Source organism: Hevea brasiliensis, chromosome 6 (assembly GCF_030052815.1).
Source record: "Hevea brasiliensis isolate MT/VB/25A 57/8 chromosome 6, ASM3005281v1, whole genome shotgun sequence".
Taxonomy (NCBI): Eukaryota; Viridiplantae; Streptophyta; class Magnoliopsida; order Malpighiales; family Euphorbiaceae; genus Hevea; species Hevea brasiliensis.
Window position 1 is genome coordinate 5297759 of NC_079498.1, and position 20757 is coordinate 5318515.

The 20757-nt window shown below is 33.4% G+C and overlaps 1 protein-coding gene across 1 annotated transcript; it reads left to right on the forward strand.

Annotated features, from left to right (window-relative positions):
* Positions 1-819: 819 nt before the first annotated feature.
* LOC110646530 (uncharacterized) lies at positions 820-2928 on the forward strand. The gene is made up of 3 exons (XM_058148293.1): positions 820-1590; positions 1737-1892; positions 2534-2928. Exons 1-3 carry the CDS (start codon positions 1210-1212, stop codon positions 2714-2716), a joined length of 720 nt encoding a protein of 239 aa, XP_058004276.1. The 5' UTR covers positions 820-1209; the 3' UTR covers positions 2717-2928.
* Positions 2929-20757: the final 17829 nt, after the last annotated feature.

The window sequence follows — 20757 nt, forward strand, 5'->3', positions numbered from 1 at the left end:
TATGTTGTGTACACGTGTCCCTTATATAAGGACCCCTCTACTCGTATCGCAAGGGCATATGACTCCTTTACATTATGTACACGTGTCCCTCGTAAAAGGACTCATCTCCTCATACTGTAAGGGCATAGGACTCCTTTACATTGTGTACACGTGTTTTTCATTCAAGGGCCCATCTATTCGTATTGTGACACTGGTCAAAAGGAAGACTAAACCATTTTTTTTGGAAAAATGACTTTCTCTTTTCAAAAAAGAAAATTATTTTTTAAACTTTAACAATCTTATTAAAATGTAAAAACACTTATACATAAATGACATAAATACATAACATTAGTTTAATATTACACTCAAATAATATTTTTATAGAAAATATTCTATAAATATTTTTCACATATGAGTTATTTTCTCGAAATAAATGAATTCTTAAAATTTTTTTTATCCAATTAAATCCTTATATTTTCAAATAAGATCAATATTCAAACTCTAAATTTTTAACCTTTGTAATCTCTTATTTTATATTGCTTTAAAAATAATGCATTTACTTATAATATTTATATTTTCTAATTATTAATTATATTAATATAATATGTAACTCTATAATACTTCTGACTTCTATTAGAGTATATCCTCCCCTCTATTAGAATATATAGGCCTACTCAATTAATAATTGACACATTTAGGATTTTACTGTTAAGTCTTATTACAAAACATGATTTTCTGAATTTTGATTGATTTAATGTATAAATTAATTTATAGCCTTATATAGGTAAAAATTTTATTTATATTATTTTTTTTTTAAAAAAAGCAAATTACAAGAAAAGGGGAAAAAAACTCTAATAAACAATGTTGTGTGAAGTGAAATTATTTCTACTTGAATAGCATTATTAAATATTTTTCAGGATTAAATATTTTTCAAGAAGTCAATATTTTGGACAAATAGCCTTTGTTATTTACGCATCATTACAACTTGAAACATCCTAAAAATCAAGCTATTAGGGTAAAAAAAAATTATAAAATCTAGAAAGAAGTCAACGCACTCTAAGATGACGTCATCGTCCACGTCATCATCCAGCTCGTCTTTCCTTTTCTCTTGGAGCTTCCACAGTTTATAAGTACTTAAAGCTCTCAAGCCATTCAGCTTCAGTGTCTTCGCCTTCTTCCAAAAATCCTCTCTCCAAAACTAAGCTATTCGCATTATTATCTTCACGCGCCATGTACGGTCACGGTAACTCCACATTCCCACGCGCCGACTTTGTCCTCGGACACCATCCTTCGTCTCCCGACGGTCCTGCTCCATCGGCTTTCCTGTCTGTGTCAGGTCAGTTCCCGTCGCCAGCTCACTTAATCATCCCGGACCAATTGGCTGCATACGAGATGGCCGGTAGCAGTACTACTAGTGGGTGCAGTAGCTACGGTTCGCCGAGTTCGCTGGCGAGTTGTGGAACGACTCAGCAACCCAGTTTGATTCAGAGGAGTATTAGTAGCCATTCCCTTCAAAAGAATGGGTATCATTGTCATTTCACATGCCCCCAGGATTTTCTGGACTTGGACACCAGCCATGTGAGAAGGGTTTTTAGCACTGGTGATTTGCAGGTTACCTGATATAAATTTTCATTTTCTTTATAATTTAATTTTACTTTCCCTTCTTATTTTTTGGTAAGTGGGTATGCTTATTAACTGGGTAATTTCATGTCAGAAAACACTAATTAATTTAATTTTTCTTTTTTAATGTGGTGCAGCATGGACACAAGGCAGACAGTCCATTATCAAGTGAGAGCAGTGTGATAATTGAGAGTATGAGCAAAGCATGCAAATACAGTCCAGAGGAGAAGAAAGAGAGGATTGAAAAGTACAGAAGCAAGAGGACACAGAGGAACTTCAACAAAAAGATTAAGGTCATTATCTAAATTAAAACCTATAATAATAAATTAAAATAAATAAAACCCATTAATTATTTCATGCTTTAATCATTAATTATTCTAAGCAATAATACAGTAGTACACTTTCATGGACATGGAGGTCTCTCTACTCTCGCGAGCACAAGTTGCAAAATTGGTTCTTGCTTTTATTTTCGGGCTCATACGCCATTTCTATATGCTTTATGTCAAATCCAACTTTTCTTATCCTAAGTGAGAGACTATTTGATAGAAGCTGCAATAGTTTTTGTTTGAATTTGTGGACAACTCTGGATGACAACTGACAAGCTAAGTATGTACTCTTCTTCAATAAGTTATTAATGATAAAAGCTTTTATTTCTGATAATTAATCAAGTCCAATAACTTAACCTTAGCTTTTGTGATATTAGTCAAAATTTATGCTATTTATAATGTAGAAGTTTGTAATTTTCAGCTTCTTCAATGGAAGACCATGACAAGATTATCAATATTTGCTTTTTCTTTTTTGTTAGTATCAGGTGAAGGTGTTTATTAATGGTGACAATACATCCACTCTTAAATAGTCTGATCACTTGTACACTATTAAGTTAAGACATAACTAATTCAGGCTATTAATGTTATTTCATCATGATTTTATGCAGTATGCTTGTCGGAAAACACTGGCAGACAGCCGGCCACGCATCAGAGGGAGGTTTGCAAGGAACGATGAAATCTTAAAGAGTGTTCAAGCTCAATGGAGCAATATAAGTGGGGAAGAAGATGAGGACTATGATGATAATTGGATTGATTTTCTCGATGCTTTTTCAGCAAATTCAATTCCTTAATTAATCTTGAAAAGGGGCTGGCTAGGCTAGCTAGCTATCTAGCTAGCTGCAGCTCCCTGCAGTTCTAGTTTAATGTATTTGTGATTCTACCTATTTATCTAGGTTGCTTGTTTCTCATTATTATTATTATGCAATTTGACATGTTCTTTAGCTTCAAGTAGGGCATGTAAATATACTTTGTTTGATTTTAATTCTAATAGATCGTTTGATTATGATGGCAACATATGTATGTATATATATATACACATGCATGTGCGCACATAATTGACGTAAATTTTATAATCCTGAAAATGACTCTATAACAATTGAATTACAGTTCATTAGTGTATATATCCTTAATTCAATTGTCAATTTCATTTTAATCTAAAAGAAAATAATATTTTAAATGTGCTATCCATCAACAACTAACTACAATAGTCAAACGGTAAGAAAGCAAGCAATATCTATGTATAATCTATGCAAGACTTTTGCTATCTATACCAAAACATGCCAATCTATATATATAATTGAGATTTACACAAGGTCCTGGAATGAAATTGTGCCTACTTTCTTTGTGGTCTAACAGCATTATAACTTAAAAAGATGAAGACAAGGTCATTATCTTCAAAAAAGGGAGCTGAATGGTTAAGGTAACAGTCACTATCGTTGCACTTACACTAAAGTCTTGGTTTGAAATTTTGTGGGTTTATTTTCTCTGTTCTTTTTGCCTTTAGGATAAGTACTAAGGCCTAATAGCGTGAACAACTCTAAGTGGCGTGCAATAAGCTAGTAAGTCATTGCACATTCCTCCTTATGTGGGTGGAAGTATGCCTTTGTCAAAGCTTTTGCTTGTGTTTTGAGAGAATGAATGTCTTGGGTCCTATATGCATGTCAAGATCTTCAAAAGTATTGTGATGTGGTAGTAATTTTCAAGAAAGAGCTTGAAAGGGCTACAGATTCGACAGGCACAATCCTAGCTTTGCTATAGCAATCATGTTTATCTTTCATGAGTGACCATGGTGTGCTAAATGGGTTTTATGCTAGAGTATGATTTAACGCTCTTTTATACACATTTGTTTATTATTAAAAAAAAAATGAAAACACTTTTGATTCATGCTGAAAATCTACCATTTATAGATGTTGAAAAATTCTTATCTATATCAGGACGTATAAATTAAATCAATCAGGTATTAAAATCATATATTTATAATAGGTTCTACCATGTTTTTTTGATAAATAAGACCCATTGTAATTTTAATTTATATGTCAATTTCTTATTAAATGAGTATAGTACACTGAGAGAATTTCTTTATAAATGCTTCATTATTGTTAATTTATAATAGCACTTTTTCAAATTGACTTTTCAATCATAATCGAATTATTTAAAAATGAAATACTTTCAAAATTTTATTCGATAGCTTACGATTCACAAGTAATTTTTCTTCTCAATAAAACTTAGGTCAAGTTCAATTATATATTATTTCGTAATCTATGAATTGTTGCAAGTTAAAAAATTGTAATTATAGATATTTTACAATAAAATTGTTGCTGTTACAAAGAGAAAAAAAAATGACAACAACAATTATTGTTACCAAAAGTTTATCATGACAACAATATTACATAAATAATAATTGCTGCTATATCTTTTTATATACCATTAGCAATAATTATTCATGTTATTGCTGTATATTAATTTTATAGTAATAAAATTAATGTCACTGTAAAATTTTTACTGCTAATTCTAACATTTGTTATAGTATATTCAAGACAGCAGTTTTTGACCATTGCGAAAACATGATCAGACTACTGCTTTATACTATGGTAACGAAAGCAAATGTAACGATTCTCAAATCGATACCATTAACTTACTACGATTTAAGTATATATGATAGTAATTTTCAACTATTGCATTAGTTCCATTATATAGTAATGCTTACATGAGCAATGAATTTTAACTTTGTATATGATATTAAAACCATTTTCAGAATGTGAAATTACCATATTGCAAGCATAAAATGGCATGCTCTTGCATTGTGTAGGGCACTTTCTCAGTTTCATATGTTCATACTACACATGTTAACAATCCTCGATCAAAGCTACCTAAAGCCCATTAACTGCTAGCTTGAAAAGCAAAACAATATCGGAGAAAGAGCCGACCACCTTTTTCTCTTTTTCACAAGGCTGTTTTTAAAGTGTTTCTTTGGATCTTTTAAGCAAGAAAATTAATATTTAATGACTAATTAATCATTTAGTTGATCATGCTACAGGTTGGGTACTTGATGATGAGAAATTAAATTAAATTAGAGACTTCGAATTTACCTTGTTCTTTATATAAAGGCTACGTCTCTCGAGGGAACCCATAGAGGTGGGAAGGACGGCGCTCTTGAATTTTGTCGGCCGGCGGTGGGTTTCCCACTAAGTTTATGGATGGCCCCCTTTCACATAAAGATTTATTAATCTAAAACTTGTTTTAATTATGTCAAGCCTCTAATTATGTACTTATGGATGCATGTATGCAATCATCAAAACTTTGTCTTAGGAAGAAAAAATGTGTCATCTACTATTTTGAGACCATGCAACTATTGAAAATCTGAGCTGATATAAAAATGAATTTAATAATCATTTAAATTTATGTATTCGTTATATATATTTTAATTAATTTTATACTAATTTCGATATAAATTGATTTAATGATTATTAAACTTGTTTTCATATTAGATTAAATTTATATTAGATACACCTTTATAAAAAAGATTTATAAAATATTTTTAATAATTTATAATTTAATTCTGATATATGATATAAAAAAAATTACAATTTTTTTATTCTTTCTTAATAATACTTTGAGATATGTTTTTATTAATAAAATAATTTATTTATTAAAATTCACCATCAATTAGTTAATATTTGTAATAATTTAGTCTATCACATTCTATTTTTTGTAACATTTTAGTTCTTATTATTTTATTATTTGTAATAATTTAATCCCTTAAATTGGGCTAAATTACATCACTTATAGTCTACTAATAATGAATCGTAATATAGAGATATTATTTTATTAAAAAAATATATTAGAAATTAATTTATTTTTCATGAAAAAAAATAAAGAAATTAAACTGTAATTTTTATCATATTTCAGAGATAAAATTATAAAATATTCAAAATTTTAACCTCCTAATTAATTTAGCAATTTTAATTAGTTATTGAGAATTAACCATTAACGAGGAAAAAAAATTAATGGCCAATATGAGACTATGGCTGCATGAATAGCATCCGATAAAATTAAAATTTAAAAAAAAAAAAGAAAATTGGATTCTTTTGACTAGATGCTGTGTCAACATTGCCCCTACCGATTTGGAAAGGCATTAATTCTTAATGATGATGGCCGGAATTGATTAATGGAAAAAAAAAAAAAAAAAAAAAAAAAGCACAAAGCGTTCATTGAGAATTAATTAACAAAATGCACTAAAAATGAAAATGGAGGCAGCAGCACATGAAACGCAGTAATTAAGGTGTAAGGCCTATAACCCTAGGACTATCAACACTAACAATTATGCCTCATAGAACTGCCTTTCCACCCTTTTAGCCGTGCAATGAAGATGAAAATAATAATAATAATAATACAATGGGTTATTATATTTTCTTCTGATGTAATTTATTTTAATTAAAATTTAAATTTAAAACCTTATAATTCTGAATATGATTATAGTATCACTAAATTAAAACTCATTAATAAGTAAGGGGTGGTAAGCAATTAGGGATATTTTAAAAGAAATGTTAAGTCTAAAGGGTTTATAAAGGTTAAAGGTTAACTAACTAATTGATTAGTTCTAATCTTTAAGGAACGGTTGATTTAAGCCTAAGTAAACTCATTTTCATACTTCATAGACTCTTATCTCTAGCCATTCATTTACCTCCATCATTTCAATTTAGAATTGTAATATAGCATCAGAGCAAATCAAAACCTGATTTCATTTGTAGTTCAGTTTTAAGTTTAGCTCTCGGTGTTGTCGTTACATTTCATTTAAGTTTTAGGGAAAGATTTTATATTTCAGGTGTCATCGGATGTCCTTATTTCACTTGAGGGGAATGAGAGTTTATAAAAATTAAGAGTCAACTAATTAATTGATTAGTTCTAACTTTTTGACAATAATAGATTCAAATCTAAGTAAACCCAATCTTCATACTTAATGGACTTTATCTCTAGCCCATTCATTCATAACTAAATGTCCTAAACTTTGAGAATTACAAAAATGGAAAAAGAAAAACTACCCCCAGTGGCAAATGCTAACTGATTGTTGGCTTGTATAGCCACTTTGTTAAAAAAAAAAATTAATTTTATAAAATTTTTTACATTTTATTTCATAAATTTTGTCGGTTGATTTTTTATTTTTTTTTCTAAAATAATTATTTCACATAAAATATATTAAATTAATATGAAAATAATGATATTTCACAGAAAAATAAATATATAAAAATCTGGTATTTTTTTATAAAATCAATATAAAAATATCATTTTATTGGGTCGTCTTCAGGTATCTCTACCTGTGGTTCTTGTGCCTAAGGAGGCCCTGAACCTGTAGGGCCTGTGGTGCCACTGGTAGAATCTGTGGTCGGAGAAGGACCAGTTTGGGATGACATACCTCCAACAAAGTAGAGAGACCGTCTTGCAGAATTCAAAGCCTGGCTAGATGTCCAAATGCTTCGAGAAGGCACTGATTCTCATGTTGTCCTCAGGGAATTTATTTCTCGGGCCATTGGTACTCTTCAAGATTGGTTCGCTTCACTTGGAGAATATCACCAAGTTCAATTCTGCCACTTAACCATCTTGCAAGCTATCAATGCTATCTTCACCAAATTCCTTAGAGATGCTTCTTTGTATAACAAGCAACTATGCCAGGAATTCTTTGACATGCGTTGTTGTTCCTTAAAGAGAGTAGATATAGAAAAACATTATCAGCGTATGTACCACTGATACTACTTGCTGACTGGCTACTGTTATGCTGGTTTTTCAACCACCACAAGTGCACGGATCGCTAACAAGTAATAAAGTGATGAGTAGAGTATCATTCTCACGAGGATCGTGTTGAGTACCAAATTATAGTGATTTCAATTATCTAGACGATCGAATTGTAAAAAAATAATAATTATATCTAAATTGAAAGAAATAAAATCTAAATAATTAACTAAAATAAAATACTAAAGGACAACGGTATTCTAGAGCTTGGGGTTTACACTTCAATCAATTATAAAATCAATCTAATTCATTCAATAATTGGGAGATTATTACTTTGATGGAAATTAATCCTAAGTTATCTTAAGTCCTCTCTGAAGGCACTCAAGGTGTATTTTGATTAACCTAAACCCTACTTTCGTGGTGATTAAATTAATTAAAACCCTTTAAGATCCTTGATTAATTTTGAAACTCCACAAAGGTCATCAGCCTATCTCTAGTTCAGATTTCCTAGGTTCAAAATCCCGATTTTCTAATATTAATCTTTACCTTTTAGTCCTTCAATTAATATTTATAATCAATACTAAGTGGGTATCAACACATAGCATACATTAAGATCTCAAGAGATTGAATCAAAGAATAAAATGCCCAATATATTACATAAAATCAAATCAGATCCATAATAAAATTGAAAGTGATACACCCTAACCCTAGAATAAAAAGCCTACTCACACATGGTGAGTTTTGCAATCAAGTTTATAAAAAGGTAAAGAGAAGACATGAGAAGAAAATAGATTAAAAGAACCCAGAAGAAGAATTGCAGCCTTGGACTTTTGGAACTTCAGCTGAAAATCTCTTCTAGCAATCTTACAGATCTTGTTTCTCTCTTTGCCTCCATTGAGGTTGATGTGCATCCTTGAATGTAAATCGGCTCCCCTTGAATGTAAATTTTGTTCTTGGATGTAAATTCTCCTCTTCCCTCAATTCCTCATTTGTTCTATTTATATCTGGTGTAAAAACCCTAATTTCAGAGTCCTAAAAGCATTAGGAGTCCATTCAGGTCGAGTTGAAGCGAAGAAAAGTCGCATCAGAATTGCTGTCAGGGGAATTTACACGGCCCGTGTAGTGTTACACGCCTCTGCCCCGTGTAACTTTCTGCCACTATTGTTTTTCAAGTTTTCTTTGTCCAGAAGGTTGCACGGGATCCAGGAAGTTACACGGGGCAAGTTACACGGCTAGTGTAATGTTTTTGGCACTGTATTTTTCACGTTTTGACCTTCAAATCTCTTTCAAACTCGTCTTTAATTCTAGAACCATATAAAAACACTTGATAAAATATAAAAATCAATGAATTGAGTTAGATTACCAGGTTTTCTGAAATAATAATGAAGACACATAAAAATAAACATAAAATGATACTAAATGCTAACAAAATGCAATGCATGTTAACCTTAAATGTCTATATAATTTGATGCAATCAAATACCTCCAAACTCAAACTTTTGCTTATCCTCAAGCAAAATAAAAACTTTATAAAAACTCATTGGGGTACTTAGAAATATAACCAAAAACTTAACTTGCACATAATTGGACACTCTTCAAACTTCATACCAATTCCCACTTTCAAGGCATAAAGACCTCAACAGTTACCTGCTTAGAGCTTCACCCCCTTCATGGTGCTTCAACTAATTATTTCTCTATGCAAGGCCATTAATAAGTCACAAATAACCTATTTTATTATGATAGACTTGAGAAACACTTACTCCCCCAAATTTGCCTCTATTATGGATAATTGTGATGAAGTGACTCAATTTCAACTCCATAGGCATATCTCAATTTTCTATCTCCACTAATGTAGCATACACTTTTCAAAAGATCAAAAGGTCTTTAAAAGGATTGTAATGGGACTAAAGGGATGGTGACTTGGTTGCCAATGAAAGGTTTTTAGAGAATGCAAATATGAGGATAACATGTATGCAAAAAATATCAAGTATGCTATATTTATTCTACTGATTTTGTATGGAGGAGAAGGGCATTTGGTTTTTTATAGTGCCAAGCATGCTTCCATGATACTTATCTTGGGACTTCTTTTTTTTATATATATATTTATGTCCCTTTTGTCCTCTCTCCCAAACTCATTGCTTTTGCTGGATTGAAAAGACAAATTTTTATTTGATTGCAATTGCACACTTGTACTCTTTCTTGAGTTCTACATCCTCTCTCCATTTTTTTTATTGCACTTAATATACTTTTTACTTATGCATTTGGCCTCCTCAAAAGGGTAGGATAGGTGTTTAGGCTAGGGGCCAGGTAAATAATATGGGTAAGCAATAAATTCTAAGGGATAGATATAGGTTTCAAATTGGCTACAAGGGATATATATTTTAATTAAGGGTGGCTAAGGCTTAGTGAGATTATATTTGTAACACCCCCTATTTGCATAGCCTGGTACATTTTACTGTTTCGGTGACCGGTATCAGTCCGAACAATTAAAATAATTAGAATCTCATCTAAGACACCTAGATAAGCTCTGAATGAAAATAATTAGTGATTGCCAGTTAGTTAGTTATAAATAAGAAAAACAGAACAAAAAAGGTTAAATGAGCCGGAAGTCACAGCAATGAATGACCTTTTCAAGAAGGGACTGTGAGGGCCATCGTAACCCGAATTCTGAAGCGGAATATGTGACGCCGCAGTCCTAAGGACTATTGTGAACACAGTGGAAAAGAGAAAATCATAGAAAATAATTGTTAAGCAGGTGAAATAATTAGGTCAAAGATCCGGAAGAAATATCGAATAATGTGCAAACTGGATTGAACCGGCGAGGGGTGATTTGGTCAATTCACCCCTAAAGCTGACTCCTGACCTAACTGTTCAATAAAATCGGAGAAACAAAAATTTTGGAATCGAGAATTAAATTAAAGAATTAATGAAAAAATAAATAAAAAAGAAAAAGAAAAAAAAAAGAAAAAGTGTTATTACATCACTTGGATGACATCATGGGTGATGTCAAAATCCAATTTATTTTTCTCAACTTTTTTGACCAAGTCAATTACCCAAAATTAGTCATAAAAATACACAAAAAAATTAAAACAAAAACATCACTTCTTCTTCTGCAAAGCATTCGGTAGCCACCTCTCTCTCTGTCTCCATGCTTGTTTCACCATTAAAGCTTGAGTCCAAGCTTGATTCCACCCATTAAACCCTACCTTGCCCCCAAATTTCTCTATTAGAACTTGATAACCTCACTTGAGAAAACATTTGAAGAAGAAAAGAGAAGGAAAAAGGGAGTGAAATTGAAGAATTGGAATTCAAGTAGAGGTAAGCAAATTACTTTGAAAATTTTGGTTTATTAGTTGTGTTTGTAGTTCAATTAACCTAGAAATTTACTTAAAATTTAAAGAAAACAACTATTGGAGGAGTATTTAGAATTTCGGCCAGCCTAGGTGAGGGTTTGAATTGGATGAATTTGATGCAATTGAAAGGTGGTTTAAGTTGAATTATGTATGTAGATCATGAATAGATACTTTGATTTAATTAGATATTAAATTTATGTAATTAGGGTTCTTGGCATCTTGGAAAATTGAGAAAAATTTGTGGAATTGGTCAATTGATGTAATTGATCTTATTTGAGTTGAGAAATTATCAATTGAGATCATTTGTGGTGTGTGTAAATTGCTAGAACCAAGTTACAATTTGGATTGGTTAGTGATCAGATTCTGGTAGCTTGACCTAGGTCCCTTTCAGGGACCAAAACTGAAAATTTACCAACCCAATTGGTGTGAGGCTAATTGAGAATGAAACTAGACACATAATGAACCATTTTTCATTGAGGAATTATGCCTAGAAAATGATCACAACTTAGTAAACAATTAGGTCAAACTCGGGTGTAGTGCACTGCCACTATACCAAAATGACCAAATGAATAGTGTTTGTTCATTTGGCCATAACATGAGCTATACAGGTCCAAATGACCTAATTTTTGTGGTATTGAAAAGGTATGACATAGCACTACAACTTTCATGAAGAACACCAACCCAAATTCTACCCATAACCTAGTCGTTTGGCCACCCAAAATTAGTGATTCAAAACTACCAGAACCAAATTAGGTGCCTAGAAATTCTGGGTAGACCAATCCGGACAGCCCTGTTTAAATAGCCATAACTTGGGCTACAAAACTCTAAATGGAGTGATTCAAAAAGGGAATTAAAGTTAAGACAATAAGAAACAAGTTTTATAAAGAACACTTTGTCAAATTCTAACAGCAACATGACCAATGGAACAGTACAAAACAAGACACCAAATCTGAAAAAATTGAAATTGTGCCTAGGAAACCTAAAAATCTAAGGAGCAACTAAAACCAACAAAATTGGTAATCAAAATGTGATATGTGGGTGAAATTGAAATCCCTATACCTATTAAGCATAAGAAAGTCAACGATTTGACTTAAATATTGTCGTAAATAGTAACCCCGAAAGGCAAAATTTTAAGAACGTTAATTTAAACATATTAGGACTCGAAATAAGTAATTGTGAAATTCTTTAATGGATTTATAATAAATTGTGATATTGAAACACTGTAAAATTATGTTTTTCAGTTGAAAAGGATACCGGGAAAGAACCCGAGACATGGAGTCAAGGCATAGAGGCGACTTATACGAGGTTTATGCACAACATAAAATTTTTCTGTAAGTTCTCTTGAAAATTTGTTTTGATGAATAAATTGTGATTTATTTTGATTATAAATTTATGACTGAAATGAATATTATGCTTTTAACCTAAATTGTTAGAAATTTAATTGTATGTGTTTGAATTGTCAATAAATATTTAGTAAATTGTTAAGATAGTTTTGAAACCACAGTGTCATGACCATATATTTGAATGCCTCACTAGCATGACTAGTGGAAGGAATTAGTCTTGAACTTTGATTTCCTCTCTGACTGAAGTATTGAGGTGTGTACCAGTAGAGGAAGAAATTGACTGGGTACCCATAGATTGAGCTAGCTAGCCTTGAAATTCCTCATAAGCCTCCGACTATTGAGATGAACATTGTTCTGATGGCATAATATAATAGTGTGTTTTTATAAAATCTGTTTTGAGACTTCCTAAATGAGATTGTTTGGACTAAAAATTTATAAATTATGTTTTGTATCTGTTTTTCATGTTCAGTACCATATTTGAATAGATGTGAGTTGACTTTTGCATAAAATGTTATTTTAGTATGTTGTGCACCACTGAGTCATAGTACTCAGCGATAGCTTTTTATTGCTGTCGCAGGTAGAGAGACTGGTAGAGCAGCTGAGTGAGCTGCTACGGAGTATTGAGCTGCTTTTAGATATTTTATCGGGTATAATTTTATATCTTTATTGTATATATTCCTTTTGATGTAAATAACTGTATGTACCTTTGTAAATGTGTCTTGAGCAGATTGTACAGATTTTGTAATTATATTATTTTGGACTTCCTTATGTAACTTTTGGAATGATGAATGTAAATTAAATTTTCTTTAATGCAATGAGTATGATATTAATTATTACTAATTTTGGAGATAATTGAATTGAAATTTTGAGTTGTGAACTATTTATTTGAAATGTAGAGTTTGGAGAAAATTTGTGTTGATTGAGTTGAAATGGTGGTTGATTTTGGTTGAAGTGTTATATTGGAAGTGTTTTTAACAGGTAAAATTTTTCAGTTTTCTCAAATACAGTTGATGTGGCCCAACCGCAAGTGCACGGGTCGTACAAGTAATACAGTAAAGATATCGTTCCCACGAGGAGTTGTGTTAGTGATTGAATTTTTTTGATATAAAAAGTTGACTAAATTGAACTAATTTCAAAATTAAAACAATAGATTGAATGATATTGGAGTATGAAATCTATATGTGCAAAATTAATAATCTATCTAACAATGTATTAATTAAACTAAAATTGCATCAAATTAAAATAAGCAAGTTCAAATATGGCAGGATTTAAAATGGGAAGCAATTAAATTCAATTGAAAATTAGCAATAATAAAAAGGCGATTCCAGAGTTCGGGATTTCATATTCGAGCTATTTTGGGATTTTAAATTGGTTATCCAATCTTGTGAAACTTATGGTTTTAAGGAAATTAATTCTTAAATCCTTCGAATACCCTTTCGAGTGAGACAAAGAGTGCCTTAATCAAACTAATCCTACTTTCATGGAGTTAGAATTAATTAAGACCCATTAAGTTCTTTAATTAATCTGTGAATCCTCTTAATCCTTAGTCTATTTCTAGATCTAAGTTAATTAAGTCCAATTCCTTGATTATCTATCACAAGGCCTTCTCCTTTCGGTGCCTCAACCATGGATTAAGAACATCACTTTATGGGATCCTACACTAAGCATGTCATTAAGCACACAAGAAATGAATAAAACTCATTAAGACCACAAAATATGGATTACCCAATCAAAATCCACAAAATTTCTCAAATATTACAACCCTTACTCCAGAATCAAAGGTAAACTACTCACTACCCATAATCCTTACAAGAAAATATGAGTTTATATGAAAATAAGCTTCAATCTAAGTTAAGAAACAAGAAATTAAACACTAGAAATGTAGGAAAAATATAAGGAAAGAAAGAAATCTGCAAATCTTGGTTGAAAATGGTGTGGAAGGTGAAAGTGACTCTTCAAATTCTGCCTCTCCTCTCCCTTTCCTTTTCTGCTCCTTCTCCCCTTTCTAAAATGGGAAATGGGTCTATTTATAACATTTTCTGACATGAAGCCCTAAAATAGTGTGTTTGAGGAGGGATTTTCTGAGGGAATCTTCTGCCAGCTCATTAATGAACTCTTTATGGGACTGCATAAGTGGGTGCATAAGTCATGCGATCCCTTATGCGATTTCTGTTCTGGGTCACTTATGCGAAACTGCATGACTTGGTGCATAGGTTATGCACAATTCCGTGAGGGTGCATAAGGGAGGCGTGAATGTGCATAAGCTATGCAGTCTTCTTATGCACATTTCGGCAGGTATTGGAACAATGATTTTTCTCCTTATGCAGATCTGTATAGCTTATGCGGCAAGTTATGCACAATTTGGTCAATGCACATTTCAGCTTGAAAACTTGTTTTTGACATCTTTGGCTGTAGAAGTCACTCCTCAATGGCAAAATTTCTCTTCAGTCCTTCAAAAACACCATTTTTCCTACAAAACAAAGTAAAAATTACAAATTAATCTAAAATTGACAATTATGAAAAACTAACTAAATAACTAATGAAATTAGCTAAAAATGACTAATAATAAAATAGAATAGCTATGAAACTAGACCTAAATGACTATGCAAAATGTATGCATCAAATACCCCCAAACTCAAGCTTTTGCTTGTCCTCAAGCAAACTTTAAAATGTGATGCAAAAAATTTTAGGGGTGCCTTATCCAAAGAGCTATGAAAATCACCTATTAAAGTAACTTAACACACCTTTAGCCATACCAGCAATCCATATACCCATCCTTCAAAATGCAAAGAATCTAATGCTTATCCAAGCTTTCACCGCTTAGCCATCAAGTCAATTATCATTCAAAATCCCCAAACCAACCAATCAAAAGAGAAAGTTATGCTCAAAAGGAATTCTAGGACAATCAATAGGCAAAGTGTCTCTATGATGGAATTAAATGAATGAATAGATAATTTTCCAATCCCATAGGCAAATTCCCTACTCCTATCTCCACTAATGTAGCAAGTACTATCAAGAAATCAAAGGTCTTTTTAGGGATGCAATGGGGCCATGGGGTTTAAAATGAGGCTAATAAGAAAGATGGGTAAAAAGGATTCAAAGCATGAGAATATTTTCAATTTTGACAACATAAGGTACACTTTTTTATTTTATTATATTTTTTTTCTTTTTCTCTCTTTTTTATATATATATATATATATATATATATATATATATATATATATATATATATATATATGTGGAGGAGAGAAATACACAATGAGAGTTGTCAAGTGCTAGCATATTTTACAAAAACACATAAAATGGAGGGACATTTTGATACTTTAAACTTGTATTTTGCATTTTCTTTTGATGCTTGTCCCTAAAATTTGCCACCCCCAAACTCATTTTCTTTTAATACTTTGGGTGGATTTCTTTCATTTTGAATGACAATGGTGAAAAACACATATACTAGCACTTTTTACAAGATGAAAAGCATTTCTTCTCCCTTTTATTGTATTTATTTTTTTCTTTTTTTATATATATATATATGTACCTAATGTTGTAAATGATTATTCTCATGAAAAGGGTTAGAGTGTTTGGTTCATTGGCTAGGTAACAATAAGGATGTCAAGGAAAATTAGGGATAAAAAGGCTCAAAGGGGTTTGCAAGGGTAAATTTTAATTGGGAAAAAGGGCAAAAGGTTTAAAATGAGAAGGTTTCAATCAAAGAATGCCTAATCATCTCTCTCTTTAAGTACAAGCTAGTATTTCGCCTTGAAAGGTTTAGAAAATTTATTCTAGGATTGGTGAGACATCATTTGACTACCTTATATCCAATAATTCCCTCTAAACACTTCCATCTCCAAATGACTAGTTGGGTGGCTTTTTGGCTAAGAAGATATAGGCAAGGGATAAACACTTCAAAACCTTGCATCTCTTAGGAAACTTTCAATCCACAAACCCAACTAAAGGGTGAGTCGAATCACTCTCATAGGCAACTTTTCAAAACTCAAGGGATTTGGCAAAAGATTTTAATGCGTGATGTATGATTCCTAAAAATGAGTAATGCATTAACTAAATGGAGGAAATCTATTTGTCTATTTGCGTGCAATGTGTACAATTCTAAATTGTGTAAAATGTGTGTGTAAATGTGTAATGTATATGTATGTAAGGATGTATATGTAAAATATTTACAATATATGTAAATGGAATGGGATGAGATGCTCCTATACTCAAAATGTGAAAAATGAAGCAAAACTCAAAATGTGCACCCCCAAACTCAAAATTAGACATTGCCCTCAATGTCTCAAGCAATGCATTATCAAAACTCAAAACAAAGGGAATAACCAGGATTAGTGAAAATTAAGAGCACAAAGAAAGAGTTACCTGGTATGGAGCAGAGGAGAATTCAAGATATAAAGGGATGCATAAGAAGCTGCACAGGTTATGCAGAGTAAAGTGCTGTCCAGAACATGTGCATAAGTAGGGTGCATAAGCCATGCGGTTCTGCATGAGTGGCAATAAGGGCTGCACAGACTATGCAGGACATTTGCATAAGGGGATTACAGCCTGTGCAGTTCTGCATAAGTTGCATAAAAGGGCTGCACAGGCTATGCAAAATATTTGCATAAGGGAATTCACAGCCTGTGCAGTATATTCAAAAGCTGCTGCATGATGCTGAGCAAGGACAAATGTGCAACCACCAGTAGAAGCATGAAAATATAGACAGAGTATGGACAAATATGCATAAAAAGGGCAATAAGTGCAATGAAAATCAAAGAAAACTAATGTAAGAGCTATCCAATAAAACTTTAAGAAAAACAGAATTCAAAACAAACTAATTCAAAACAAACAAACATAATTCAAAACAAACTATAATTGTTTGAACATATTTACAAAGAAAAGGTCCTACAAGATTGAACAAAAGTAAAACAGAAGCTAATCTAGTTCTATTGTTTTGCCCTTGTCCAAAGATGTTGCTAAGGAGTGGTCTGCCATCTTGTCGAAATGATGGTCTTTGGAGGAGGTGATGGAGGTGGAGGTGGCATTCCCAGAAAGATCATGAGCTGCTTCATCATCTCCTTCAATTCTTTCTGCTTATCTCTGGTTTCCATGACAAGGTCAAATAGGTGATCATGACGATCCTTGAGGGTATCAAGACCAGTGTCAAGCTTCCTATCCACAAAGTATATATCATCACTAAGCCTTTCAAGATAGGTGAATAAGGCTTTAGTGTTGAATGCAGGAGGGGCTGTGGATGAGGAGGGTTCAGCTGTAGGAGGTGTGGGCTGTGCAGAAGCTGCTGGGGTGTCTTGTGCCGATTGAGGGGGTGGGATGGGTTCAGTAGAGTGCTGTGGAACTGATTGGGTAGGTTAGGCTTCTGGTTGTACAGTGGGTTCAGCTTCTGCTGCTGGTTGTGCAGTATCAAAATGTGGCAAACTGAACCCTGTTTTGGATAGGTGTGCAGCATCAAAATATAAGGTGTCCACAAGTGCTGGTATTGGGTGCTCTTCAGGATTAAAACCAAAATGCTTGGCTATAACAGTTATGAGCCCACCCAAAACAATGTCACCTATGGATTTGGTGGCAATATGCAGCACATGCTCACAAAAGAAATAACCAGGAGAAACCTTGACCTTGTGAAATGCACACCATAACATAAATAATTCAGATTTCCCCACAGCACCAGAACTAGTCCCTCTGCCTAAAATAGTGCTAGCAATCAGCCTATGAATGAACCTAAGTGCAGGGTCAAGTATTTGAGAGGTTTTTGATCTGCCAGCAGAGAAAGTCTGAGGTTGGTTTGTGATGATTCTCCAAAATTGGGCAGCATTCCAAATACCCTTATTTGCTACCTCTACCCCAGTATGTGGCACTCGAAATAGCCCATCAATTGCAAACCCAAAAATGCTATGAAATTGGTCCAATGACAGCTCTCTATTTTGCCCCAAACATCTAAATTTAATAATTGGCTTATGGTCTACATCATGCAATTTGAGGGTAGCAGAGAATGAAGAAATAAACTCCAAAACTAGAATTGGATAAACTATCTCCTGCTTATGCACAAATTCCATCCAACCCATACCATCAAGATATGCAACTACATTGTCAAATAAACTAAGAGATTGTAGAGAATCGGCAGAAATATACCTAGTGGGTTGTACCCTCCTATCCTTGAGTCTCTTAAAAGCTGCCTTTTGAATTGTATCAGGAAGAGGCCAAGGTAACTTTGATACTGTGAAGCTACTGAAATTGGCTTTTTGCTGGAAGAGGGTGTGGAGGCTGAAGTTTTTGGCTTTTTGGGTGGTGGTTCCGACAATGGGGTGGGTGGTTCCTTGCGTTTGGATAGAGGAGGTGCAGAGGACATGGGCCTAGTGGATTTCGACCTGATTTTTCGTTTATACGTGGTTGTGGAGGGTGGTGGGGGTGTCGCTTGTGGAGGGGAATCGGGATTGGGAGGTAGCGTTGACAATGGTGAAACACGGGAGGTGGCCCGGGCGGGAATGGGGAGGCGACTCCATGGTTCTTGATAGTGAGGATGGAGGAGATGAGGGCGGAAATGAGAACGCAGGGAGAAGTTAGGGTTTGTCCGACGAAAATGCGAGTGGAGAAGAAAGGGGGACGAAGGGTTATGCCGGAATGAGGATCGTGAGAGGAGAAAAACAGTGAACAGGGATATCGGGGTGAAGGTGGGAAAGAAAAAAAATTGCCGAAAAGAAAAGTTTGATTTAAACGGGTTTTGTAAAAACTGCATAAGGGGAAAGTGAATGTGCATAGCTTATGCACTAGCTTATGCAAGTTTCGCCCTGTTTTGAAGTTCAGAAAAATATGTCATGCAGAAGTGCATAGGTCATGCACTCTGCTTATGCAGGTCTCGGTAACTTTTGAAATTTGGAGAGTGAAGTCATGCGGGAGTGCATAAGTCATGCACTCCCCTTATGCACCTTTCGACAGATTTGGTTTTTCAGAGAATCGGGTCATGCAGAAGTGCATAGGTCATGCACTCTGCTTATGCAGCATGACTTTTAATTTTTGGAGAGTTCGGTCATGCAGAAGTGCATAAGTCATGCACTTTGCTTATGCACCCCTCGGCAGGTTTGGAATTTTTGGTTTCTGGTTATGCAGAAGTGCATAAGTCATACACTCTCCTTATGCAAGTTTTGACAAATATGAAATTTGACAAAATGAGGTTATGCACAATTGCATAGGCTATGCACTCTCCTTATGCACTTGCAATAAAGGTGAAAAATGGCAAGAATTGTGGTTATGCAGGATTGCACAAGCTATGCAGTTGCTTATGCACAATTCAACAAGATTGAGATTGCAATGGAAAATGATTTGCAAGTGTGAAAAATACCCTAGGATGAAGAAATATAATTCTATGAAGCATAAACTATGAGAAATTTTCATCAAAAACACATCAATATATACAAAGTCCATCAAAATTTCATCACGCAAGCATGTAGAAATGGATCCTACATAAAAGACCTTTGTGAACCATGCTATTTTTTACTCAAATTCTGCAAATCAACATTTAGCACAATAAGAACTCAATAAAACCTGCATAAGATTGCATCTATTCACAAATGATGAAATGAACTCTCCAAGTTATGCCAAGAGAATGCAATATTGTCCACCTTGAATTCCACAACCCAAATAAGCTCATAACTGCAAAAATGGCTCACTTACCACCATATTAACATTAAAAGCACATATACTTAAAAGTTACACACCCAACCTCACCAAAAACACAAGCCATCTGCTGCAGACACCCTTTTTGCTGCAGATTTCATTTTTCCTCTGCATAAACCAGATAACAGCTCCTGCACAGGTTATGCAGCAAAAACCAATCAGTTTTTGGGAGAGTTTGAAGGACAAAATTTTCAAGTTAAGAATCACTCCCCAGCAGTTCACCAACCTTCCTCCATTGAAATACATCTACTAGGGACAAAATTCAACAATGTCAAAAATTAAATTTGGGGAGATTCAAGATAAAAACAAAAACAATGAAAATAAAAGTAAATCAACAAAAAGGAAAATAAAAGAGCTTGGGATGCCTCCCAAGAGGGCTAATTTATAGTCCTTAGCTGGACCTTTCATGAATTTCACTGAAAAGAGGTGAGGGATTGGAGAGCTTGTAACAGCTTGCTCCCTTTATTGGGTCTCCAGTTATGTAATGCTTCAATCTATGCCCATTGACCTTAATATTCCCAGATTTTTCACTCCAAATTTCAATTGCTCCATAAGGGAAAACCTTAGAAACTCTATATGGACCAGTCCACCTTGATTTAAGTTTTCCAGGGAACAATTTCAATCTTGAGTTGAACAACAAAACTAAATCACCTTCTTTGAATTTCTTTTTCCTAAGATGCTTATCATGCCAAACTTTAGTTCTTTCTTTGTAAATACGGGCATTTTCATAAGCATC